General features: G+C 38.4%; 1 protein-coding gene across 8 annotated transcripts in view; it reads right to left on the minus strand.

The window, feature by feature from the left end:
* LOC106887375 (U1 small nuclear ribonucleoprotein C-like) overlaps window positions 1-16288 on the minus strand; it is a 68919-nt gene extending 52631 nt beyond the window's left edge. For 7 of the 8 annotated variants that reach the window (XM_014940834.1, XM_014940837.1, XM_014940836.1 and 4 more), the window contains exons 1-2: window positions 15708-16288; window positions 228-415 (exon numbers count right to left, since the gene is read on the minus strand). In XM_014940834.1, coding sequence (XP_014796320.1) covers window positions 305-415; window positions 15708-16220 — 624 coding nt within the window. In that variant the 5' untranslated portion in view covers window positions 16221-16288 and the 3' untranslated portion in view covers window positions 228-304. The remainder of the gene's footprint in view (window positions 1-227; window positions 416-15707) is intronic. The other variant, XM_014940841.1, reaches the window with a different exon arrangement.
* Between the last annotated feature and the right edge of the window lie 10784 nt (window positions 16289-27072).

The raw sequence follows: 27072 nt of genomic DNA on the forward strand, positions 1-27072 counted from the left end.
CCTCCTCCTCAGCAGAACAGGGGAGAAAATAAAATGGAAAAGCTTGTGGGTCAAGATAAAGACAGGGACATCATTTATCAATTACCATTATGGGCAAAACAGACCTGACTTGGGTAAAATTTATGTAACTTTTTTGTCAAATATAAGAAAAAGAAAAAAAAAAGTAGTATGTTGAGTGAAAAGAGAAAATCTAAAACACCCCCCCCCACCCCTCTTCCCAGGCTCACCTTCACTCCTCCGTTCCTGACTCCTTTACTTCCTCCGCCTAAAGAGACGCAGGAGGATGGGGAATGGTGGGCTGTGGTCAGTCCATAACAACTCCTCTCTGCCTCTCCTGCATCCTCATGCTGTTCCTCTTCTCCAGCCTGGAGGCCTTCAGTGTAGACCTGCTCCACCATGGGGTCCTCTCCAGGGCCTGAAAGAAAATACCTTCCCTGGGGTGTCTCCCAGGCTTTCCCCGCGGCGCCCGGCACGGGGCAGCCCCAGGCCCTCACGGCAGGCAGCGCCCCATGACCCGCACCCGGTACACGAGCAACATTGGTGTATTCATAAACATATTTTATAGCTTTTCTTTAAATGTTACTGCACCTAAATGCTGCCCAAATTAAAGTAGTACAGGTCTGGCAGTCTCACTTAGGCAGGATTGAAAAATTGAATGCAAAATAAAAAATCTGCAGAACACATTCACTCAGTTAGCTACATCCAAAACCACATCTGTGAACACAAAAATAATAACTGTCATCTTTAGGAAGTTTTATGCTGTTTTCCTGCTCTCCAAACATGCTGAATTAGGTTGCCGAGGCCACAGCTTCCCCTGCTACGCTGCATCTTGTCACATGAGGGATCATAAACAAGATAATCTAACTGAAAACGCTATCAATGTGATAAAGTACACCAAAACAAGTATTTCAAATTCCATATCTGCAGATAAGTGTAGGCCCCTTCCCACAGAGGCCTAATACTTACTGGCTCACTGACTTCTGGGAAGCTGATAGTTTGAATTTCCCTCAGATATTTTCTGTTTTATTTACATAGGTTGCTTCTAAATCAATCCTCACACATCCATGGTTTTAAGAGCCTACAGAGATGTTATTAAGTCTTTCTATTCCGGATAGTAGTCTGTGGGGTTTTGTTACATCTTATTCAGAGCTTGTTGATTGCTGGGGTGGAAGCGTCAAAAGTCTTGACTGCTGATGAACAGGCTTCCTTCCCAGCCTACAACAAAATAGGTAGAAATCACACCAGAACTCCTGCTACGCCGTTACAGCAATGATCATTGCCGCAAGAATGAAATAAACTCTCTACCATGTCTACCACTGGAACTCGATCAAAACATACAGAAAGGAGTAATCCCTTGCAACTGCCTCCGACAGGTAGTTAGTTATCTTTGTGCCAAAGCTTTTAAAAAACTGTCATGTCCCAGGTTTCACTATATTGAAACGCATATTGACTATGCATGAATTATACTAGTAAATCTCTACTTTTCTGGGAAGAACCCAGGTCTATGTACCTACTTCATTTGAAAGGCAGTGAAGCCGAATTTCAATAATGCAGTAAAAATGTGTTTAGTTTGCAGGCTGCTACAGAATGTTTTATCTAAGAAAATGGCCTTTGATGTTAAAACTTAAAAATATTTACAAATACTTTAAAAGATACTTGATTAAAGCCGTTTTGACAAAATATTTATTGCAAGTGATTAAAACTGGAAATAATGCAATTGCATTAATTATAGAAAAAAATTCTATTTTTTGTATTCGGTCCTCTGGATTTTTTTAAGTCTTACTATATACCTAAAATGCTACAAAATAAATAATTGTCACATGTCAGTAAAATAGGTACTATAAGTGGGCACAGTGATTAAAACTACTTTGCCCACTTGCATCAATTATAGTCTCTCAATCCTACAACCAAAGAGTTACCTACTTATAACATCTACATGCAAACAACATTATAGAAAAAATTGGTCTGTCAGTCCAGTCTGCAGTTGTTTCACCTTAGACACTGATTTGCAGTTTCAGTGAGTTGGATAGAGATGAGAAAGGTTATATTACTTCACTAAAACCTTTTGTCTTCACTCATATAACTAAACCTATTGTTCATACTGTTCCTTCTGATAGTATCTTGCTTTTTTACAACATGCTTTCTACAGTCCTAGCAAACAAATCTTTGTCCATGCACAGTCACTCAGAATGCTGCTGGAAAGATTCTTTTTCTTGAGCTTTGTGCATGTTTTCTTGAGTTACTTTGTGCATGTTAAAACTTTCTCGGGAGCTGTTCACTGATTTCTATAGTCAATAAAGCTTCAGCTTTATTCTTCCTCGCTCACTGCCATCTTTTTGCCCATCTCTTACTCCCCTTTCATTCATAGGAAGGAATCCTTTTCCAGTATGCCCACCTTTATAGCCAAGCAAATTCCTGCCTTTTACCATGCATGCCACCCTCCGCTTTTGAATAGAACTCCCCTTCTACGTATTTTTTCAATAATTCTTTTTCATATTATTTCCCAAAACCTTATCTTCCTATAAACAAACAAAATTTTGTAATGTTTCAGGCTGCTTTATGTGCTGCAATCAACATGTATTATGGTAAAGAATTTTTCTCTATTGTATCTTTATATTTCCCACCTATCTACATTCACATTGTCTTCTCTTAGATTAGTCTTTCAGCTTTGAACTTTTTATATGCACTGACTAGCATAATATCCAGAATTGGAATTCATGGTCATTATGTTAATAGGATATAATAATGAAAAATAATGATTCATTGCTCATTCATGTGGGCACCAATGCTGAGGAAGACCTTCATTGGACCAACACGAACATAGAGAAGAATAGGCAACACAAAAGCTGGAGGCTTTATGCATCATGGTCAGAGGGGAGGCCAAAATGGGTAATCGCAGTGGGCATTTGCTACAGACTGCCACAAGAACAACAGAGGGACAATGCCTCCTTTAAACAGCCTCATGATAACAGGTCCTGGATCTCATGGAGGACTTTAGTTACCCAACATTTGCTGAAAGGACAACTTGGAGAGGCTCAGAGTTCTGGCATCTGTCAGGGTCAATTTTTGATGCAGGTGTTGGATGGCCAAACTGGAGGAGATTGCTTTGCTGCATCTACTGCTCAAGCATAAGGAAAATGGTCATGGACTTGAAGACTGATGACAGCCTTGGTTGCTGTGACCATGTGATGGTGCAATTTTAAATTCTGAGGGAAAAAGAAAAAGTAAATAACAGAATAAAGACCCTTCAGGGGACTAGACTTGGCACTGCCCAGGGAAATGGCTAGCAGCTTCCCCAGAAAGGCTATCTCCTCCCAGGGAATCCGCAGAAAACTGTAGAAATACAGACTGGAAGGAGCTCGGAATTATGTCAAGGCTAAGTGAGTAAAGGGCACACTAAAAGTACCTTTTTTTGAAATGTGTGAAGGCCTAGCCAACTAGTAGCTGGAATAACGTTACAATAGCACGTAGTAATGCTCAGGAGAAGAGAAAAGATAAATTTAATCACCAAGTAGGATAAATATTTTGCTAGTTACTCTGGGAAATGATCAAATTCACCTTGAAGTAAGCATATATTGAAAATAAATGATTAATTGAATTTAAATACCTTTAAAAAAAATTAGTATTTTGAAAAAGTGAACATAACCTGAAAAAGGTACTAAGAACCTGTGAGCTAAACTGGGGATATATAGCATGCAGGGAGAAATAGTTGCAGAAGCACTTCAGAAAATTAATAATATAAAGTATCTGATGCAAATGAAATGCCAAAACCATATTTAAATAATGTGGGTTTTTTATTCCTTTAATCAGGCATTAAAGGAATCGAACAGTCTACAAGGCTATTTAGTAATACTCTTTGGTCAAATATTGGATGAATAACATAAAAGGTTTATTATTCTTATATTAAATATAGAGAAAATATTGAAATGCTTTTCAGTCATTGTAGAGTTACACTAACTCAGCTTCATCCAGAATGCCAATAACAAAATGGCCATAAATGTTAAACATAACTGAGTATACTATAGCAAATTCATGACAAATATTAAACTGCATCTGGTACTAGCCTTGAGTCCATTTATATCTGCAAGTGTAACCTTTCTGGTAAATGAGAATGCATGAAAGAAAACACTTTGAAATGCTGTGTTCTCTCATGATTCCATTATCTGCACAGAATAGTCATTCTTCAAGCCAGCTGTGACAGTGGCAACTTGAACAGGCTGGACTTTGAGTGTTAGTAAGACCAAGGACACGAGCAGTGAAGAAAAATCAGCATGCTTTGCTTCAAAACAGAAATTAAAACTGTAGCACAGTGGAATGACTGGAGGTTGGAGAAATGAAATGAGACATATACCTTCAATTTCTAGAGGGGAGGGGGAGAAAAAGGGGAGGGGAAGTGGGAGAGGACAGGAGGGAAGGGGAAGGGGGAGGAGGATATTTATTGATCATAAATATCAATTTACCTTTTGACAAAGAACAAGTATGAGAAAGACTGACAAGGATAGAAGCCAGAGCAGCTGAAGGAGTGAAAGTCTTGACAAAAGTAACATGCTTTTCTTCATTCTTTATGGTTGGTGGCTTTAAGCATGACTCAAGTGTCGTAAGTATACAGCACAAACAAGCCAAAGGTACTTTTGGCACCACTGAAAGTTTAAGCAATAAAAAGGATCTGCAAAGTCTTTGAATATGTCATTAACACTGCAGAATGATTAGGCGTAAAAAGGATACACGGCACTAAGTGTCCACTAAATGGTGGCAATAGTGGCAATCGTAAGTATTTGAAGACTCACCAAGAGTATTTCATGTACTGTCTTCTCTGCACTAATAGAAATGTTCAGCTATATTTTTCCCAATATGTGAGAAAAGTGTCACGAGAAGCCCTTAAGATTAGTGTAATTTAGATAATACCTTCTATTTAAATGATTAGTGTTAACAGCCGAAACAAAAATAATCCACCAACATCCTGAAGCTCTCTGTAAAAGTAACATATACATTCACATGAATGATAAAAAAGTATATAGTTTCCTGCGAAATGCAAAGTAAAAGAAAAGCACTTTCATTTCCCATTCTAGTAATGAGAGCTCCAGCCACCTAGATTATGACATACCTTCAAAATCAACGCAAAGACAAATATATTTTGGCCAAAGTGTAACTCTGTTCTCTAAGCTGAACAGCAAATGAAAAAACTTTTATAATACTAAGTTATTTTGTATTTCCTGAACTACTCATTGCAGTCCTTCATTCCGCATACATAGAGGCCTACTCCATCTAAAATTTACATGTATGCCAAATTTAATCCAATAAAATTCCTATGCTCCTAAATGCATGCATATTTCCTGGCACAGAAATTATTAGTTTACAATTAGTACTGCATGTAATTAGTACTGAAACTTTCATTCAAACATTAATTTTTCTAGCACAGTATAGTCAAGCTGTAACATCTTACAAGTGGAAGGAGAGAGCTTGTATTTTCTCAGTCCCTTTGAAATTACTTCTGTTCACTTTGCAAATGCAGCTGCAATGACTGAGAAGGAAACTTTTAAACATCTCAAAAAACCAAAACAATATCACACTCTTATAAAGCGTCCTTCAAACTGAACGATTCTGTTATGTTTTACGTACTCTGTACAAGCTCAGATAATGACCCTCACTGAACACTTCATGGGAAAATTAAGGGACTTATCTGTATCTCCTTGAACAAAGAGGAGGAAGCTTCTGTTGGCTTTTAAAACCATTTTTCTGTTTAGAAGAGGAAGAAAGCAAGTTTCAGTTTATTTTTTCCATGGAGCATGGAGGATGTGGGAACCATATTGTCTCTATTTGATTCCTATTTTTCCTTTGCACACAAGGGACATTACTACTATGTACTGTTTACCATTCACACCAACTTGGAGGCCAATAGTCTAGTTCATGACAGTATATTTAATGCACTTGTTTCTCAGGCTGAATATCACTACAACCATTTCTTTGCACGTAAAGGATTTAGAACACAGATCTACAATATTGTATAATACTATTTTATACAGGGCCTATACATTACTATAGCAATAAGGAATTATTCTATGGCTTTATTGGACTATCTAGAGAAGCAACATTTACAATGAGGTAAATAACCAAGGAGTTTGACCAAAACATGATATGTAAAGAAGTGCTCAAGAGGTCAGAGGTGGCTAAGGCCCAGTTTAAGGCCCACTTCAACTGAAAACTATGATTTCAACTCAACAGAATATGAAAATTTAAAATAGGCTTACTTATAAAGCTTATTCGGACTCAGAAAATATGTCTATTTTAGCGTAGTGCACGGATTATTTCTGTAAATAGATGAAGCTGGAATTAACATTTTAATTTCAACCATTATTGAAGATAAAAAATTTCAGAAACATGCTATGTCATCTTGATTTGTTTGGGGGGAAAGGAAAACTTCAGTACTTTCCTTTATTTAAACTATTATTTTATTAATGTACATGTTATGTTATTATTGTAGAATTATTAGTCATAGAGTTACATGAACTTTATGTTTAAAGTAGTGATAAATTTTTTTTATGTTATCTTCCTCAAAACTATATCATTTGAACACATGGAGCCTATTGTAAGAATTACCGTATGCATAAAATTAAGCTACTGTCCATCATATCAAATGTCCTATGGACAGTGCCTGACATGCTGTGCTAGCTGTGTTAGCTTTTAATAAGAATGTTGGGTGGAGACAGTGTGTTCAGCCCTGTTCGTAGTCACTGCACATCAGTCTGGGTGGATCTCACCTGAAGCTTGTTCTTTTTTATTTGACTCCTCTGAAATGAAAGATTTTTGGAGAAGATTAAAATGGTGAATAAAGCACATTTTATACTAGTTAAGTGTTCTTCATTAGAAAAAGACTTATGAAGCACGCTGAAAGATGCCCATTGAGATTTTGAGCATTATACTGATTTGACTGTAGAAACTAGCATGCATGTATTAAAGCACACAGAATTTTGAAGACATTGAGGATTCACAGTTAAACATTTTTTAATACCTTCTTATTAAACCTCAAAGAGCTAGAAATCCTACTCCTCATAAATTGTAAAGTCAAAAGAACCCTGCAAATGGTTACTACTTTGTTGATTTTAGACCAGGTAGGATGCAACGTCCATTAGCACATTCTGAACACCTAGAGGATGGACGATATTTAGTGACTTAGAGTGAAACTCAGGAGCTAAGAAAATTTAATTTTCAGTGGTAGGAGAAAGAAGCAGTTATTCTTTAGAAATCTGAGACCAGAAACTTGGTGAAGTCGGGTGAGGTAAGATTGCCCCCTGCCCTTCCTCGTTAGCTCAGGAGGTCAGCTGAGTTGCCAGGCCAGTGGTGGCAGGTGCAGCAGCAGAAGCATGGCAGAAATGTACCTGTCAGGAGCAGGGAGCAACAAGATCGAGAGGCTAAACCCAGAAATGCAGGCTCTGAGCTAAGTTATGGAAACCCAGATGGAGGCTTAGAGTACTGGTGTTAAAAAAATTAGACGATGCAATGTTGATAACATCTGTTTTGAAAATTATGTGTATCTGGGTTGTATTTGTGGTATGAAATGATGCCAGGTGTCTGAAGAGCCAACAAAGGACCGGAGGGACACTGATACTGTAGATACTCATGGATTGTTAGGGTAATTATCTAAGCATCACAGAAACAAATGCATTTTATCAAGTGATTCTTGTTTTGATCCTGTTTGTTCTGACTTAAAACATGATTTGGAGGTTAAAAAAAAATAAATCCATTTGTGTCTAAATTACATCCAAGAAGCTACTTTGTCCGCAGGTGAATTCCATTAATTTCTTAAATTCTCTGTTATTTTCTTTATGCAGTCCCGGCTAAAAAATTATTGAGGGTAGATTTAAATTTAAGTCTATGAGCAACAAACAGTTACAGCTCATATATAGAATTATGCTAGACATCAATATAGAAATTTTTTTTTTTTTCTTCCTAATGCATTGCATAGATTGTGCTTCAGTGGTCACATTATGAATATGACCACAGCTTTTTTTATTTACTAAATTGGTTTTACCTGTGATTTTACATACCTTCACATCCCTAAACTCTAGTTTCATACAAGTACTTTATAGTTTTATTAATCTTCACTATTTCTGACCACCAAGCTTTCCTTCTGTACATATTTTCCAACAATTTACGTGCTTTTTACTGCTGCCTACAGTATCTAATAACATGACTGGAACACTCTTATTTAAAGCTATGTGATATTCAGGAATGAATAACTAAAGCTGGGACAGTAGGATAGCATTGTTGGTTAATGAAGTGATCCATTGTAAAGAAATAAAATCAGGCAGCATGGAGCAAATAGAAACTTATTTTGATCAAAGTTACTTTGGAGAAAGGTGACAGAAGCAGTTTTATTTTGGTGGTCTTATAAATATTCTCCACAAGCTTCAAGGGTTGAACATACATAAAGACTTCTACAGAGATTAATGATATTAGAAATTGCAACATTTTTGATATTTCACCACTATATACTCGTGACAAAAAAGTGCTAGAAATAGTTTTGTCTGGATATTCTTGGTTTTCGTAACTGCTTAGTGGGTGAGGGAACGGCTGTGGATGTTGTTTACCTGGACTTTAGTAAAGCCTTTGACAGCATTTCTCACAGCATTCTCCTTGAGAAACCAGCTGTTCATGGCTTGGACAAGCATACTGTTTGCTGGGTGATAAAATGGCTGGATGTCCGGGCCCAAAGAGTGGTGGGGAATGGAGTTAAATCCAGTTGGTGACTGGTCACAAGTGGTGCTCCCCAGGGCTTAGTATTGGGGCCTGTTCTGCTTAATACCTGTATCAATTATCTGGATGAGGGAACCAAGATGACACCCTAAGTAAATTTGCAGACAACACTGTTAGGTGTGAGTGTTGATCTGCTGGGGAGTAGGAAGGCTCTGGAGAGGGACCTGGACAGGCTGAATTGATGGGCCAAGGCCAATTGTATGAGGTTCAACAAGGTCAAGTGCCGGGTCCTGAACTTGGGTCACAACAACCCCATGCAATGCTACAGTCTTGCAAAAGTGTGGCCGGAAAGATGCCTGGCAGAAAAGCACCTGTGTGTATTGGTCAACAGCTTTCTGAATATGAACCAGCAGTGTGACCAGGTGCCAAGAATACCAACAGCATCTTGGCTTGTGTCAGAAACAGTGTGGCCAGCAGGACTAGGGAAGTGATCACCCACCTGTACTCAGCACTCAAATACTGTGATCACCCACCTGTACTCAGCACTCAAATACTGTGATCAGTTTTGAGCCCCTCACTAGAAGACAGACATTGAGGTGCTGGAGTGTGTCCAAAGAAGGGCAACAAAGCTGGTGAGAAGTCTGGAGAACAAGTCTTATGAGGAGTGGCTGAAGGAAGTGGGTTTGTTTAGCCTGGAGGAAAAGAGGCTGAGAGGAGACATGATCACTCTCTGAGAGGAGGTTGTAGTGACGTGGGTGTTGCTCTCTTCTCCCAAGTAGTAAGACCAGAGGAAATGGCCTCAAGTTGCCCCAGGGGAGTTAGACTGGATAATATGAAAAATTTCTACACCCAAGGGATTATCAAGCATTGGAACAGGCTGCCTAGGGAAGCAGTTGAGTTACCACCCCCTGAAGGTGTTTAAAAGATGTGTAGATGTAGACTGGATAATATGAAAAATTTCTACACCCAAGGGATTATCAAGCATTGGAACAGGCTGCCTAGGGAAGCAGTTGAGTTACCACCCCCTGAAGGTGTTTAAAAGATGTGTAGATGTGGTGCTTAGGGACATGGCTTAGTGATGGACTTGGCAATGTTAGGGTTACAGTCAGACTCCATGATCTTAAAGGTTTTTTCCAACCTAAATGATTCTATTCTATCCTATCCTGTCTTTTAGGGAATTGTGATAATTTGTTATGTTATTATGACTCATTATGGAACAAATAGAGGCTTTAAGGGAAAAAAGATATAGTGATATTCAGTAATCGTATTGGTTGAAATGAAAGGAAAGAAAATTACTAAGGCAGCTACAGGACTTTCAGAATGACCTTGGCTATGCAATTAGAATAAATCTTAAAGGAAATAATTATTATAGAAATTGAGTCAAATAAAAAGCCTTGACGTGTGTGTGATACGCATTAGCAAAATAGTATTAGATTGACCTTACAGCTTTCTCAGATAAGATGGACTGTTTCACAGACATCTTATCTGTTAGAGCTTCCATGAAGTATTCAACATGATGATGACTAAGAAGTTATTTTTAAACAAGAAGAGGACTAGGAGAAGTTTATAAAGGAGACAGAGAAAATAAGGAAGATTGCAACAGGTTTTACTGAATCTGAGCATCTACTCGGAGTGATGCTGTTAATGGAGCAATCTTGAGGAGGTAAGTAATAGAAAAAAGAGACAAAATTCAACTGTACAAATGCAATGTCATGTACGTAACAGCAAAGGAAAAACGTTTTGTTAAAAGATAGCTATCCTCAGTTAATGTAGAGCAGGAACTGTATTATTAATTGACCATAAGATGATTATATGAAAATGCCAAAAGAATTAAGATATGATTCAAGAAAATCTAAGGCTAGTCGTTCTTTTAGAATGAGAAGAAATAGTTCTACTTAAGAAGTCATTAAGCTGATTTAATCTATAACATGTGTGATTCTTGTCACATGCATGTTTCTGCAGGTTACACTTGAAAAATCAATGTGGGACACACTGATCTGCATAGGCCTAGCACTCCACAAACAGAACATACAAACCACCCAGCAGGCTATCAAGGAGCAGGCTTTAGTTTAACAAATCTAAAACAATCCTAACAGAATGGTTCTGACTGTTCTTAATTAAAATAGCTCATTTCCCTACTTCATGCTTATCATTTCACCTTATTTACCAGTATACAATGTTGGGCAAGAGATCAATTGGTAAAAACTGTCTGTGAATTAAATAAGCATGAGAAATAAAAGATGATTTCTAACAAAAAGAACAGCAATAGCAGGATCAAGAGGCCTAAATACTTTTTAAATAGTGCTTGATAAGTTTATGAAAGGGATTATATGACATGGTTGTCTGTGATGGCAGGTGCTGCGTCCAGGCGGTTCATCATAGGAACAAAGGAAACAGGATTAGGAAGAAATTATTGCAATAATCTTATCTGCACTTCTCAGACATGTGTCCTATGGTTAGGAGGTATGGAGCAATGAAGCAGTCTGCTCAGTCTAGCGGCAAGAAGAAATCAGCTGTAGTCAGCTTCATTCCCTTTGTTATTATCCCTAGCTCTGCTGATTTGATTTGATGATTTGTTTGGATTTTGTCTGCCTTTAAGGACAAGGTTGACAGTTATTTGGAAGGTATTTAAGAAAAAATATCAATAGATTAGCAAAGACAGAGAACTGAGGGGTCAATATAACTGGAGCAGAAATAGTAAGGTGCTGATGAAGTTTGCCTGCAGGTAGAAAAAAAGACAAAGCTTAAAAAAAATTGAAATCCAAGAACAGTAACTCTTTGGAGGTCTCACATACCCATAGGTTCCAAATTTAATTTTTTGTGACTTGGAGGAGGAATAATCTCTGTTGTCCCATGCTGTCAAAATTTTATGTTTGAGTACTGCTACTGTTGATGTATCCCCTTTGCTCTAGTGTTTAAAAGATGCTTCTGGGCTGCAATACCAATCAGCAGTATTCTTTGAAATGTCAATAGCTGGCATATTAGCACTTCAAATCTATATCCCTTATAAATGGGGAGCACTTGACATTCATTCTGTACCACACAGCAATACTTAGATGGTGATACTATATAAAAGGGTGAAGAGAGAACAAGTATAAACTTTGAATTTTAGAAAGTGCAGAAGGACTTCAGGAGTCGATAGTTTCCAAAACTAAAGAGAAAATAGTGTCAGGACAAAGTTCTGGACCCAATGAAATCTGGAGCTTTGCTACTGAATTCAAAGGGATCCAGATTTAATAATTAACATGTATACTTAAGAAAGTGCTTGTTCTAGAGTATGTACTTCAGGAATATGAATTTTCCCGCAGCTGTGGTCTTTAAAGTAGGAATAAGTCACAAAATGTAAGGATAATATTTTTTCGTATTTAGACTGTAAATTCTTTGGATTAAAGATCTGTTACTGTGTTTGTACTCTGAAACAACAGGTTCCATCTTTTATTAGTTGCTTTAAGTGTTATTGTGTTATTGCCTCCGAACATTAATGATAACAGTAATTAAAGAATTGTTCCCTATAGTTAGTATTATATGGATACTGGTCAAGGCAATGTGGGTCCAACCTAGTAATAATACTGCTAGTAATATAATAAAGCACAATTTCTTGCCTCAAAGCAAGTACATTGCTTAAAACAATGGAACATTCCCCTGCATCTGTCAATCACAGTAATGAATCTCCCTTTGTTATTAGTTAGTATCTAACATCCATTAGTTAGTGTCTAACATCCATTTCACATCTTCTAACTATATCAAAGTCACTCCATGAGATAACACTCTTAAAGAAAACCCCATCAAAATACCAATAAACCGTGGAATGAAAAAAAAAAACCCACAAGAAAACCACCTCACAGTTCTTATAACAATAAATTTCCTCAGTAGTGTGATTGTGCAAGGAATTTTGCAAATACAACACACTTGCTACTGCTACCATCACTGGATAAATCAGGGTATGTCCACATCACAGTTCAAAGGTTTAATCTATATAAAAAGAGTTAAACTGCATTTATGCTAGCTAGATTACGTATGGATTAGTTTGCCCGTGTCAGTACCCTGATAGCACTGGAAGCAGTTCTGTCAGGCTTGGTAGATCTAGTTCAGCAAGAAGCATCTCAAGTAAGATATGCTTCCAAATAGTGCTGTTACTCTCAGGAGCTGTGTCCTCTGTGCTTATGTCATGAAGTGACTATGTCTTCTGTCACTCAGGCTCAGGTATGCAGAAAGACAGAGACATTGCTTAATGGTTTCATGCTCCCATCCCAAACTCCAGTATCCCTGGCTTTGTGCAGTGTGGCTGCATGCACTTGGTATCACTGTAGTTTAGCTACACGATTTTTAGTCAGTTGCTTCAATGACTTTGTGGTCCATCCCGAGCTAATATACAGGGATGTTTTCACTGGTATCCAAGCTACCTAAAGGCAATTTTCACAATGTCTTCATAAACTAGAGGCCAGACTGTAGGAAGTTAAAAAACAATTATTAGATTATCTCAGTACAGTGGTCTTACACGACCATTTAAAACCAATGGTCTTAAAACAGTCTCACTGCTTAAATTGACCTTTCACGTCAACTCTTATCTTACTCTTATTTCTTCAGTAGTTTTTATTATCAGTTTTGATTTGCCTATCTTACATATTTTCACCTATTTGACATCCTTAGCAAGATATCTAAATGAACTGCATTTTAATGAACCATGCTGGAAAATCCATTTGTCATCACTTCTGCCGTTTTTGCTCACATCTATTATCAGCTAATATAATTAAAAAGACTAGCCCAAGAATGAAGTGCTGCTTAATGTAATGGTTACCCTGATGGTCCCTAAGGAATGAAGCTGAAACTAACACAGTGATTCCACAACATGACCATCACTAGAGTTCAGGGAACCTGCCTCCCTGATTCAAACAAATAGACTTGGCTGTCTAGACTGTAGGAGAAGTTAAAATGGGTGGATTCATCAATGATTTCATTGGTGCACTGATGAAAACAAAGAAGGATGTGGATCTGTTACAAGATGGTCCAGAGGAGGGCCATGAAGATGAGCAGAGGGTGAAGATGAGAGCACCTCTCCCATGAAGATAAACTGAGAGCCTGGAGGAGACTCCGAGGAGACCTTATAGCAGCCTTCCAGAATCTGAAAGGAGCCTACAAGAAAACTGGAGAGGGACTTTTTACACAGGCATGTAGTGATAGGATAAGGGGTAATGGTTTCAAACTGGAAGAGGGCAGATTTAGATTAGGTACCAGGAAGAAGTTTTTCACTCTGAGAGTGGTGAGGTTGCCCAGGGAAGTCGTGGATACCCCATCCCTGGAAGCATTCAAGGCCAGGCTGAACAAGACAATCTTTAAAGTCCCTTCCAACCTAAACTGTTCTATGATTCTATGACTTTTTATTAACGGATTTGGGTGAAGGCATAATTGTTAAGACATCACAATCAATTAATAGACCACCCTCATGATTATAACTGACTTGATTATAATTCCTGTTCTCAGATGTTACCCTTTAATCCACAAGAAGAAAGCATTAATGTTCAAGGCCCTTAAATGTATTTTTAAGTTTCTCTAAACTCTATTCATCAGCTTGTGGATACAGGTCATACAAAACATGAAATGGAGATTGACGGAAGGACACAAGAAGCAGCAAATACAGAGAAAGATTCAGACAGTCTAAGGAAAAAACCAAAATGTTAACAGAATGAAGTAGGTAATGAAAGTAGATCAAGAGTAATTATTTATGAAATGCTGCAAGGAATATAGAAGACTCATGAAGGTAGAATTTCATGTCAGAGAGATGAAATTTTGAGGATTAACCCCTGTGACTGTTAGCAGAACTATGTGCCAATTTTCTCTCAACATGCATATGAGCTACTGTTGATCATTTCAAAGCACAAGTTCAGCTAAATGTTGCTAGTAGAAGAGAGCGCTCTTATTTTCAGAAACTGAGCATCCTTCTAATAAAACATACCTAATAATCAGACTTACTAAAAGATTGTATTTTGAAATATTAGTTTAGGGTTAATGACTCAGACAAATGAAACACACATGTTTAAAAGGGCCTCATTTACTAAATTAAGTACAAATCACATGTTCAAAATTTTGTTTTAATGGTGTGTTTTTTTTCTTTTGAGTGCCACTATTGTAAGTGTACTAGTGGACCTGGGCATAGATTGTACGTCCTCAGAAATATTGCTTCTGTTTGGCATGGTGTGTTGTTTCAAACGACCTGCAATCTTAGCTTTGCTGGAGGGCTGAAGCCAGGATCTCAAATTAACAAAACAAGCTGCCAGCATAGTTCTTTATGATAGTTCTTAACACAAGTATTGTTTCTGCCATTTTCAGCACGTTTCAAGGGGAAGGGGTGATGAGTTCTTTTTGAATTTCCTCTGTAGCATAGCATTTTTCATGGATTCCAGGTAAAGGAACTGTCTGCCACCAGTCCCAGGAGTGATATCTGACTTGGTTACTTGTTAAACTAGTTAGTGGCTAGCTAGAAATACAGACAGCGAGCATCAGAAAATCAGATTAAGGCAATTTTTCTCACAGGTAGTGGTGGTGGTGTGTTTTGGTCTACAGCTAAGCAGGCTAAGAAAATGTGCCTATGACAAGGGTTCTGTGGCTGGTTCAGTCTGGGAAGTAAAATGAGGACCCACAGACATCACAGGCACAAATGTATGGGATCTGTGTTCTGTGCTGAGATAAGCTGAAGCCAGTTCCTGTTATCAAACACATCCTAATGTTCAGAAGTTCTGCCAATTAAAGACTGTCAAGGGCACCACCTGTCTGAAATACCCAGAAACATTCATGAGTCTTGACTAAGATGAGATACATGTTTCTGCTTTTAAACCTGAATAAAAGCATTTCCACCGTGAGAAGTATTTCTCTGAACTTTCCATAAATAATTGTCCCAGGTCAACAACATATAAACGACTCATCTCCCAGTACAACAGCCCTCCTCTGCTTTTTAACTACCTCCATGGCGTACACCAAACCACCACATTAGCTACAGTCAACAATCATCCACATACCTCCTTTCGCTTTGCCAAAGAACGTCTGTTTTCATTTCGCCAGCGCTGAATCCTCCGGCCTCCCGTCCTCTGCAGACAGAGCGGGATGTCCCGCCTGCGGGCGCCCCGGTTGTGTGGGCGGGCGGTGTGGGGCGGCCCCTGCGGTGCGGGCCCGGGGCTGCCCCGTGCCGGACACAGCCGGTTCCAGCCGGCTCCAACGGCCCCACCGCAGGGCACAGCTGAGCCCCTCAGCCACGGGCGGGCGCCGCGGGGAAAGCCTGGCTCAGAAAGGGCAAAACGCTGCCCGGCAGCCAGGGCTGAGGGAAACCGGGTGAGAAACAGCCCTGCCAGCCCCGAGGGGAGAGCAGGAGGAGGGGAGGAGGGGCTCCAGGCGGCCCCGGGAGAGACCCCGCTGGGGCAGGGGTTTCCCGGCAGCCCCGGGGAAGGGCCCGGGCTGGAGCAGGGAGAAGGGTGAGGAGGCGGGAGCGGCAGAGAGGGGCTGGCCCGGACTCGACACAGAGCCCCGTCCCACATCCCCCTGCTCTCTCAGGGAGAAGAGATCGACGAGTCAGGGCTGGACGAGTGAAGGTGAACCTGTAAAAAAAGAGGTATGGGGACGAAGATGTTTTCGTTTTTGTCTTTTTTGTTTTTTTCTCACAATCCAGCTCTATTTTACTTGGCAATAGGTCAAATTAATTTTCCCCACATTGAGTCTTTTTTTTCCCATTATAGTAACTGATGAGTGTCTTTATCTTGACCCATGTGCTTTTCCATAATATTTTTCCCCTCCACCCTACTTGAGGAGGGGTGGGTGGCAGCAGGTGGGTGTCTGGCAGCCAGCCAACAAGGAGTTATTTTATCGGGCCTTGCTGCATTGTGTAAGGTGCAGGCCAATGGAAAACTTTTTTGTCTGTAAAGGTTTTGTGTTCATAAACTAGAAAAATTTGTTGGTACATTTTTCCACAGTGGTCCCCTTCTTTTCTTTCTTTTTCTCTTAGATTAGCATTGTCTAAACTGAGGTACAGCAGACACAGTTGAAAGCTTCCAGGCTTATCTTTGATCTGACACTAACATCATGGAGTTCGGTACGGTTTCTCCATGAAAAAGAGGTGGCTATAGGATACATTGCCCTTATTTTGGTGTTCTGAGTATCAGGCTGGAACATTTTCAATTAGATGTACAGCCTACCTGTATGAATGGGTATTTTATATAGAGTCAGTTGCTTAAAGTTGTTGCAATCTGGTAGCTGTGACCTTGGGAAGAGACAGCTGGGCTTGCCTTGGCCAAAGAAGATATAAATTCGAGGACCTTGCATATTTTAGCTCTCTACAAGGATGTCAGGCATCTTTCAAACCATACTTTAAAGAGATTGGAATCAGGTTTGTGAATTGGTGTCATTTTAGTTGATCTAAAGGTGAATCTGTAAGCTAAGCCAAATCAAACTTAATTGACCTTAGGTTTTGTGCTGCCTTTCCTGAGAGGCAAGTTCTGCAATCCAGCACCTAATTTGCTACAGAGCTGAAAGGAACTTTACAGTGTAGGTACTTAAGCACTCTATAAGGACAGGGTAATAAACCTTGCTGCTGGAATTAATTGAAGGTGGGCATCTGGATATGCACACATCTCCGAAGAAGGTTTCTGATTTTATCTGTCAGGAATTACCCAGCTCATCTGAGACCAGAATAACAATTTCCTCTTGGCTGGTGAATAAATACCCTATAAAATGACTAATGGTCTATTTAATTGTCCTATCGAAAAGAGCATGGTTGTGACTAATGTGCAAAATAAACCAACTTTGGAAACCTCATACAATACTTGCTATCCTTAAAGTAATGATGCATGATGATGAGATCTGTACTTGATCCTAACTACACTCTGTCATTCATGTCAAAGTTTTCTTCTCCAGAAATTAAATGCTCTTGCAAGAATTTTCAGAACTCGAATGAACTTGACTCTTTCAATACAAATCACTGATTTTGCCCTGAATCATGAAGTTATTTGTTTGAGTCTTAAATACTATCATTTCCCAATGTGTCAGCAGTGAGGGAAATACAGCTGCAGAATGACATATTTAATTCCAGCATTAGAAAGCCTAAGGTAAATAATAATTCTTTGTTTGTGTTTCAATGGTGCATAAAATTGCAGAGTTCAGATGTTTTTGGTTTCCTTTGCTTGTTCATGTATCTGTTAAAATCAGTCTCTGCTAATGGAGAAATATATAGCTTAGCTGTCAGTTCAAATCCAGCCCATTGATTGGAGACTGTTTAATGCAAAACAGTAAGCGCATTACTGGCAATATTTGTGAAAGTGCAGAATCAGGCTACAGGGCAAAAGAAACTGAAAGTTATTGCTGCCTGGTGTCTGTCTGGCATCCTAAGAGTATGTGAGTTAAGAAGCAGTTTTCAGGAACTACATTGCCAAAATTAGAACTAATTGATACTTTTATTAGCAGCTGTATTAGTAAGACTGTTCTTTTAGGTCCTAATTTAAGGAAACTTTAAAAGGTATGTTAAAATTTCATCCGAGGATATTTACAATGGAGTAAGATGTTAGTATTTGCTTAGCTACTCACTGCTTTTCTCTGTATCTGCTAAATTCAGGAGCAGGATCTGCAGTACAGGGAAGACATATGATGCTGAAATCTGTCCTCTGTGTGCTCTGTGAGCAAAAGCTCATGTGCAGGGTTTTACAGCTCTTAGGGAGCCTGAATTCAAATGAAACACTTGAAGGAGAAAGAATAAAAAAATCCGGTATCAAGAAATATGGTCAGTAAACATTAGTTATCACAATGTTCAAAAACATACAATGTCATCTACAAAAAAATTCTTCATTTCCCAGAAAAAAAACCAAACCAACCAAGCAAAAAAAAAAAAAACCCACCCAAACAACAAAGAACAAAAATCATAAATGTGATTGCGGTAAGTTTTTAGATACTGGAAAACATAAAGTGAAAACATAATTTTTAATTTAATCTTGTAGTGAGCCATTTTTTGCACACACATAAAATTGTTTGAGCTGTTTTGACTAGTTGTTATTTGCTCTAATAATCAGCAAATAGAAGAATAGACAGACATCTAATCAAATTGTTTTAGTCTCTTTTATCAGGTATGGTATTCTGAATACACTTCCCCACATACTCTTCAGGTATCAAAGTACTTTGGCAATTTGGATGCTATCCTGTCACCCCTAAGGAATGTGGTTAAAGTTCACAGCTATGGCAGCTGACAGGGCCATATCTGTTGTGTACAGTAATAGCAGATTGATAGCCCTGGCAACATTAATCTATCACTTTTCATAGGTGTGAAACTGACTGAAAATCATTTTCAAAAAGTGGCAAATAGAAAAAAGTTTTATTTTAAACAAAATTCAAACATTTGCGTGTTCGGTGTTGTTATGCGGTGCCATCAATGTCACTGTTAACTGCAGAATATCAATCACCACCCTCAGAAAGTGCCATATGCTGTAGTAGTTCCGAATATTTTGCTCATGGTTTGTGGTGTCTGAGGAAAAGACTAAATTATAGAGGAGAACAAATCATGACTTTCACGGAAGGGCTCTAGTAATCAAATTCAGTTTAGGTAATGATATATCATTTCTTGCTTTCTGGCTTGGATTCTTTAAGCTTCTGACATTGGTTCCAGCAATTTGATTTCTTTTCTATTTATCTCTACCTCTTCTGTGATATATAGAAGCCTTCGTTCAAACAGGTGCTATACACTTTTCAATCTTTCCCTCCCACCTCCACCTACCTGCAGCCATCACCCCCATCAGATTTACAGGTTAAGCCTTTAAACTTTCATGCATCCAGCCACAGCAGAGATGCAGTGTGACCATCACACAACAGTTTCTTTCATAACACTGCTAGCAAAATGTATGCTTTGGCAGTGGGGATCATAAGTTTAATTCAGATATCATGATTGTTAATCTCCCTTCAAACCACAAGAAGGTGGTCAGTCTTCAGAGAGCTTATATCAAGGAGAAGCAGACAGAGGAGATCCCAAGGCCTGTAAAGAGAGTTGAGGAGGAGACAGGGAAGAATTTAGAGAGACTTTGCTCAGTAAGGTAGGGCACATTTCTGGATTAATGGTCATAGGAAAGGCTTAGCAGTAGGGATATCTCATATCTGTTCTCCTCCTTCTTGCCAGATGTATTTCCTCAAGGCTTCCAAATGCATTACAGTTGCACAGAAAGCTTGACCAACATATTCATCATCATTGATCAAACTGACTTTGAGGGTGTCCTTCAGGTGCTTCTGACAGTGATTTGAAACAAGTGCCACTTCCTGGCTGTCTTGTGTTTTTTATGGCTCCTGGTGAACATCAATAATATGAATTTCATTTTAATTCTTCTGTAAGGGATCTTATTTATAGAGCAATTTCTTGTGCAGTGTCTTGTCTCTATGAAATGATTACCAACTCAGGCAGCCGTTAAAGTTTACAGCTTAGGCCTTCCTTCAAGGTACAATATGGATATTACTTTCTAAAAGTAATTTAGACTACAAAGCACTAAGAACATGTTAACTCCTTGCAAGCTGCACATCCCGTATTGGAATGTTGGATGATTTTATGAACTGATCTAATTTAATTCAACAGTCCAACCACTTTTCGATTCTCCTCCCTCTTCAAACATATGGCTAAAAATTAACTCTGATCATTAAAATAGTGTCAAGTTCTATTTAGCATCAACATTTTTGTAACTTGAACTATGATATGTTTTGCCAGTATGTTCCAAACCTACAATTCGGTGTTCGTGCACAAAGTTATGCTTTTCTGTCCTATTGATGGAATATTTTGCATTTGCCAGTGTTTTGCTGGAGCAGAGAAAGTTCAGAATAAAAGGAAAGTTAGTTATGCAGGCAAGTAAATTAAATTGAGGAAATCTTGCTGATGCTATCATGTGAATGTACATTTGCCCCTGATTGCAGCATGCATTGATGGTTGGGGCTGGGAGGAAAGCAAGGAAAGTAAGCCTTAGAACTTTTCTTGGCAAACCTCTTATAAAATACAGGAATGCATTTAAAGGATGTTACCTCATGGAGAAGCAGACTAATGTTCTCAAGAACAAATTAAGAGTATGGTACAGGCTTGGGAACAAGGTCCAACTTTAGCATGTTTGCACATAATCTGTTCACAGACAATAACGGAGGGCTGATGTTTGTGTTTCAGTAGGAAAAAATGCTATCTATATAAAATCTAGAAACTCTGCATGCTGCTTTCCTAGTGTGTCTACTTCAAAGCTTTTTACCTAAACAAGTGAAGGATTCTTTTTTTCTCATTTTCCTCGTGTTTCCTTACATCTTTATGTATGCTTTGCAAAGTAGTCAGTGGGTAATGGATACAGATCCTGAGCTTTCAAGATTCTTGAGTAGTGGGTTATAATCTGCCCTGTATCTGTTATAGACCTCCAGGTAAATTACTTTCATTTTAAGTCCCCTATGTGCTCCTGGCATGGTATAAAGGAAGATGTGTAAACAGTTTCTTGAAAAACTAACATGCTTGAGGGAAACTTCTGACCAACTGTATAAAACAGTTTTCAAAAAACGAAAGCCTCTCAAAGCCAGTGGGTTTTTTTAAGTCACAAATAGTTCTAATAACACAGTGTCAAATTCAGTCCCCAGAAAACTCACAGGAATCTGTAGTATTCTGTTAATTCCTTTCCTTTTACTCTTGGATATGAGAACAAAACAAAATGAAATCACCATTTTTCCTCTTTTTTTTTTTTTTCTTCCAGTATAATTCAATAAATTAAGTAGAGGAGAGAGGTAAAGGTTTTCAGACACATTATACTCAGTACCTTGTATCAACAAGATGCATTTATGAAATATCTAACACTTTCCATGATAAGTCTCCTTCTATGGAGTAAGCCAGTTGCCTTTTCATTGCTTATTGCTGTTGTTCTGGATAAAAACCAAGATTAGAGATTTATTTTTTTTTCCCCCCAATTGTCAAATAGGTTATTTTGCAGTGATGAACCTCTAGGTCAGCTTGCTGTCACTCTGCCATTTTGTGACTTTCTTCCCTCCTGCTGCTTGGAAAAAGGAGATTTAGGTAGTTTCTACTGTGCATATAAACAAGTGATTTACATCAATTTACATATAATTTCTGTGTTTGTAAACATTATATGAAAGTTTAGAATCCTTTACGATTGATTTTACATAATTCGCAGAAACACGCTAAAAAAGGCACTAAAAAGTACTCCAGGTTCAGTAGGGCAGAGCCAAGACAATACAATGAAGTTTTTTGCAGAACATGAAAATGGTACCACATTATGGTCCGAGTTCTCATTTGCACTCAAAAAGGACCAGGTTTTGCCACCTTCATCTTGGAAAGAATACTCTGCATTGAAGTTGTTGAAACTGCCCATAGTGCAAAATATTGCTTAATACGAATTTCCAAATTATAAAAAGACGTTTGTTACCATGCAGATTATAATGTTTAAATGCCAGTCGTAGAGATGTGCAGACAAGAAGAACTCCATGTGATTTTGGCACTTAATTTAATGAGGTTTCAACGTCAGTTAATGAATAGACCCATCATACATATTCTTTTTTTGGGGAATGTAATACATGATTTCTGGTTAGGGCACCTTCATAGTACCTTGGGCAGGCTTTATAGTGGTAGATCTGAAACCAGAGTGTAGCATCTTTCCTCCCCTGCCATCAAGATAATCCGAGGTGCAGTTTTCCTGCAGGGAACTTAGTGGGAATTTTGCCATTTGCTGTGTTTTTTGGCAAGTTAAGGTTATCATCAAAGGAAGACCAATAGTCTCCAGCAGATCATTGTGTTCAGTTGTCAGGTGATCCAGAAACCTATATTTGCCTGAAAACATACTTAAAATACTTCTCCTGAAATTATCTGTTTAACCAGTGAATAGAATAAAAGCAGTTTGTGTAAGGTATATGATATGAAGGTCTTTTGTATTAGAAAAGAATTATTGGTTAAAGAATACTGAATTAGGTAATGATTTAATTCACAGGAAAGATAAAATTATAAACTTTAAATGGTTTAATAAAAAAATTAGTGGAAAAAATGAACCTCAAGAACGTTTTAGATTATTAAATTGTGATTTATTTCCTTTTAAAGACATCATTTTAATACATTTGTGAGGAGAGTGCATCTCAAAAACATGTGATTTTTAATGTATTGTCTGATTTTCTAATTGTTAGTAGTCTGTTTTGTGGGAAAAAATATAAATGCACAGACCTTGTTTGTAGTTCTCATTAAATATTTTGCTAACTTTCTGGAGAATTTGCTGATAAACGTTGGAGATTGTCGTCGGTTTCTGTGGCAAGGTTTTGGTAGCAGGGAGTTACAGGTGTGGCTTCGGTGTGAAGATGCCAGAAGCTTCCTCTATGCCAGCCAGCTCCAAGACAGACCCGCTGCTGGCCAAAGCTGAGCCAATCAGCAACAGTGGTAGCACCTCTGTGATAATAGAAGGGGGAAAAAACTGCTGCACAACAGCAGCTGGAGGAGAGGAGTGAGAACAGGTGAGAGAAACAACTCTACAGACACCAAGGTCAGTGAAGAAGGAAGGGGAGAAGGTGCTCCAGGCACCAGAGCAGAGATTCCCCTGCAGCCTGTGGAGGTTCATGGTGGAGCAGATATCCACCTGCAGCCTATGGAGGACCCCATGGTGGAGCAGGTGTATGCACCTGAAGGAGGCTGTGGCCCAGTGGACAAGAGCCCATGCTGGAGTAGGTCTTCTGGCAGGACTTTCCTGAAGGACTGCACCCTGTGGAAAAGACCCATGCTAGAACAGTTCATAAAGAATTGCAGCACATGGGAAGGACCTGTGCTGAAGAAGCTGATGGAGGACTGTCTCCTGTGAGCTGAATCCCACTCTGGAGCAGGGGAAGAGTGTGAGGAGGAAAGAGCAACAGAGACAGTGTGTGATAAACAGACCACAACACCTATTCCCAGTCCCCCTGTGTTGTGCCGGGGAAGGAGATAGAGAATTTGAGAGTGAATTGAGCCTGGGAAGAAGGGAGGGTGTGGGGGAAGGTGCTTTAAGATTTGTTTTTATTTCTCATTATGCTACTCTGACATTTGATTGGCAATAAATTAAATTAATTTCCCCAAGTCAAGTCTGTTTTGCCTGTGACGGTAATTGGTGAATGATCTCCCTGTCCTTATCTCGACCCACAAGCCTTTTGTGATATTTTCTCTCCTCTGTCCTGCTGAGAAGGGGCCTGATAGCATGGCTTGGTGGGCACCTGGAGGCCATCCAAGGTCAAGCCACCACAGACATCTTTTCCATTCTTTTCTTAAGTAAAATGGATTACCGTAGAGTAAGAGTCAGGTCTGAACTTGGCCTTCTTGAAACAATCAAGGTGAAAAGTAAGACCTTGAAACAAAAGTTTACAGAGAAATGCATTACTGAATCTAGGAAAATTTAGATGTTTAATTATTAATGAAATACAAATACTCATTATCTTCTGAATCGAATTGTGCTGTACTGTGTATTTTAAGACAGAACTGAATTGTAACTGAAACCAACTGGAGATAGATTTTTAGGTTTTTTTTTTTAAACAAAATGACAGTTTTTAGGATACTTTAACAGTCTATATCTCAAAATGGTTGTTTGGAAATATACAAATCTTTGCAGCCTAGCGGTGCTTCCTTTGCATTTTACTTACCTGACTTCTCCCACATATTTTTCAAGAGAAGTATTCTACACACCATAAGTATAAAACAAATGTTGCTGTTACCTTCTAATGGAAAACTTTGTGCTTATTGCAAGAATATGACACTTTCAGAACACAGCCATATCTTTCTGGTATGGTATCAGAATTAGTGATGTGCTCATTGCATGTAACAGTGGAGTAACTTTAGGATGATCCATCCTAAAGCTTTCCCTTTGAAAAGGAAATGAGAAAGGATGGTGTGTTGCGTCTGTTCCTCTCCTCCTTGCAAAAGTCATGTCCATTATGACCTCCACCAAAAGATGGCAATCCAAGTCCACAAAAGATTTTGTTTTCTGTATGGATGGTAGCATCTTGGATGCTACACATTTCCTTTAATCACTTCATTGTTTTGGTATCTTTTTGGCCAGGCTTTTATTGGTGGACAGTTGATGAAAATTTTCATCAGTGGATCTGATAGCCAAGGATGGCAGTAATGAATTTGTTCGGCTTTGACTTCAGTACCACTTGTTACTACCATAGAAATTTTTATAAATATGAAAAGGAGAGCCTTTACATTCTTGCCAAAGTCAAGTATGACTCTGCTCTAAACGGATTTCCTCAGTCTCTCTCTCCCTCTTTTATAGTTGCATCTGCCTTTTCCTTTAATCATCTCTAATGGAGTCTCTGTAGGAGATGCTCTTGGTGGAGGAGGAGGGAGTTGTTTAGGCAGATACATAAATATTGATTTGCCTCAGCTAAAGCAGGAGGTGTGTGCTCAACAAGAATGTCAGTCTGGTTCCTATTAATTACCTTATTCTAGATTACCCATCTTCTTCCTCTCTTTGGAGATTTGTCCCATTAGTAACCATTTCTGATACACATTACACGATGCTATCTGTGTCCTCTTTCTCCTCTCATTTAGGTTTGACTATTTTTTTCTAGCTATTGACTGCTATAGTAAATATTTTCTCTGAAACATTTTTCTCCTCGTATCACTAGCATTGGCCAGCAAAGTGTCGGTTTTAATCTCGTTTGTCGTAACAATTGAACAAATATTGAACAAATATTGAGTGGTGTTTCAGTCACGTTCTATGCCTCTAGCCTTCAAACTTCATTCTCATTCCTCCTTCTGTTTTTATCTTTACCTAGTTCTTATTAAATCAGGTGTCTGGGAACATCCTGGCCAGCTGTATTGCAATTGACACCCTAAAGGTTGAGTTTATCCCCAGTGCAATAAGTGCCTAAAAACAGACACCACCATAAACCTTCCCAAAACTTACTGGCATGTTGCTGTTCTCAACTATTTGTGCCTTGTCTATTCCCCATTAACTCTCTGAAAAAGCCATACAACAATATGGTAGAAAGTTTTTCTGTGGTAGAAATTATTGCATTGAGAAGTTAGGTTCAAACACATTTTTCCAAAATATAGTAGCATGTACTTTCTTTTCTCACCAAGTGAATGTTTTATTTATGCATACAAAATCCTACATATTTGAAACTATATATTTTTAACTTCATTTTTGCATTACTGAATCTTACTTTGTAGACCAAAATAATATGCAGATGTTTCACATATTGCCTGAAATATAAATAATGAACACTCCTGGCAGTATTTTAATTCAAAAAGAGAAAAGGTGTCATTTTTGGATAAAAATGTCATGTAATCTATGTTTAATGAAAATCTTCCTTTACTGATGTTTTAGTGAACTTTTAAAATAAATTAACTCAGTTTTTTTTTTTACTAGATTATATTTCTATTTTAAATTTGAGTCTTTTTTTTTTTTTTAAGAAGTTCTTTCTTTAACAGATATTCTGAAACATTTAACATGTGTTCCAATTTTGAGTTAGATAAATGAAAGCCACAATTTTCACCGGCCTTACTGTGTTTCAATTCACAGTGAATACACAGACCCTTATATCTGTGAATATCGTCTTTAACTGGCTAGTCCTAAACCTACTTAATAAATTCTTATAATAAAAACAGTTTACTGTTTTTCTGTTTAGTACATGCTTCAATATAAAGCCTAGAATATAGTTCAGAATACATGGACTAACACATCTAAAACTGTAGGAGTGAAAGTTTATATGAGTTACCCACAGCCCTGAGTTAGCCTTGGTAAGTTCCTTCTCAATAAAAGAATTGTCACCAGACAATTGATTCTATACAAGAATCAATATGATTCTTGTATAATGCTTAGCAGTGACAATCCTTCATTTCCATTGCCTGTCTCTGCACCATGTAAACTCAGACTCTTCATAAAGTATGTCCTGAGTTTATAGCTCGGTAATATTTTCCCTTTCACATTCCAATTGCTGTTCTGCATGTACAAACCAATCCTCTTATGAGCATCAGTTGTTTGGCGAAGTCAACATGAGCAAAAGTTTCCTGATCACGCCTTTACCTCTTTGGGGTGTCGTACAATCTATTTGCACAGGCAGCTCACCTTTGGTAATAGCAAAAGCTCTGTGCTGGGGGATGTTACAAGTTCAGTCCTCTCATCTCCTTGCTCTTTTACCAGTATCTTTTCTTTGTCCCTTCAGTTAGATAGGCAATAGCCTGCCTTCTGTGTTTTGAGATGCCACATCCTCTGCAATTAATACCTCCAAGCTCCATTTCTCTGTTTATCTCTAAGTCCTGTTGTCTGCCCTGATTCAGTTCACTGTTACTATCCTAACCATTTTCTCTGTATTGAATGTAAATCAAAGGGAGTTTACAGAATCTCAGTAGTAAGAGGATTTTTTTTGTTAGTTTTATATACTTAC

This window comes from Calidris pugnax, unplaced genomic scaffold, assembly GCF_001431845.1.
Source record: "Calidris pugnax isolate Ruff unplaced genomic scaffold, ASM143184v1 scaffold8, whole genome shotgun sequence".
NCBI classification, from domain to species: Eukaryota; Metazoa; Chordata; class Aves; order Charadriiformes; family Scolopacidae; genus Calidris; species Calidris pugnax.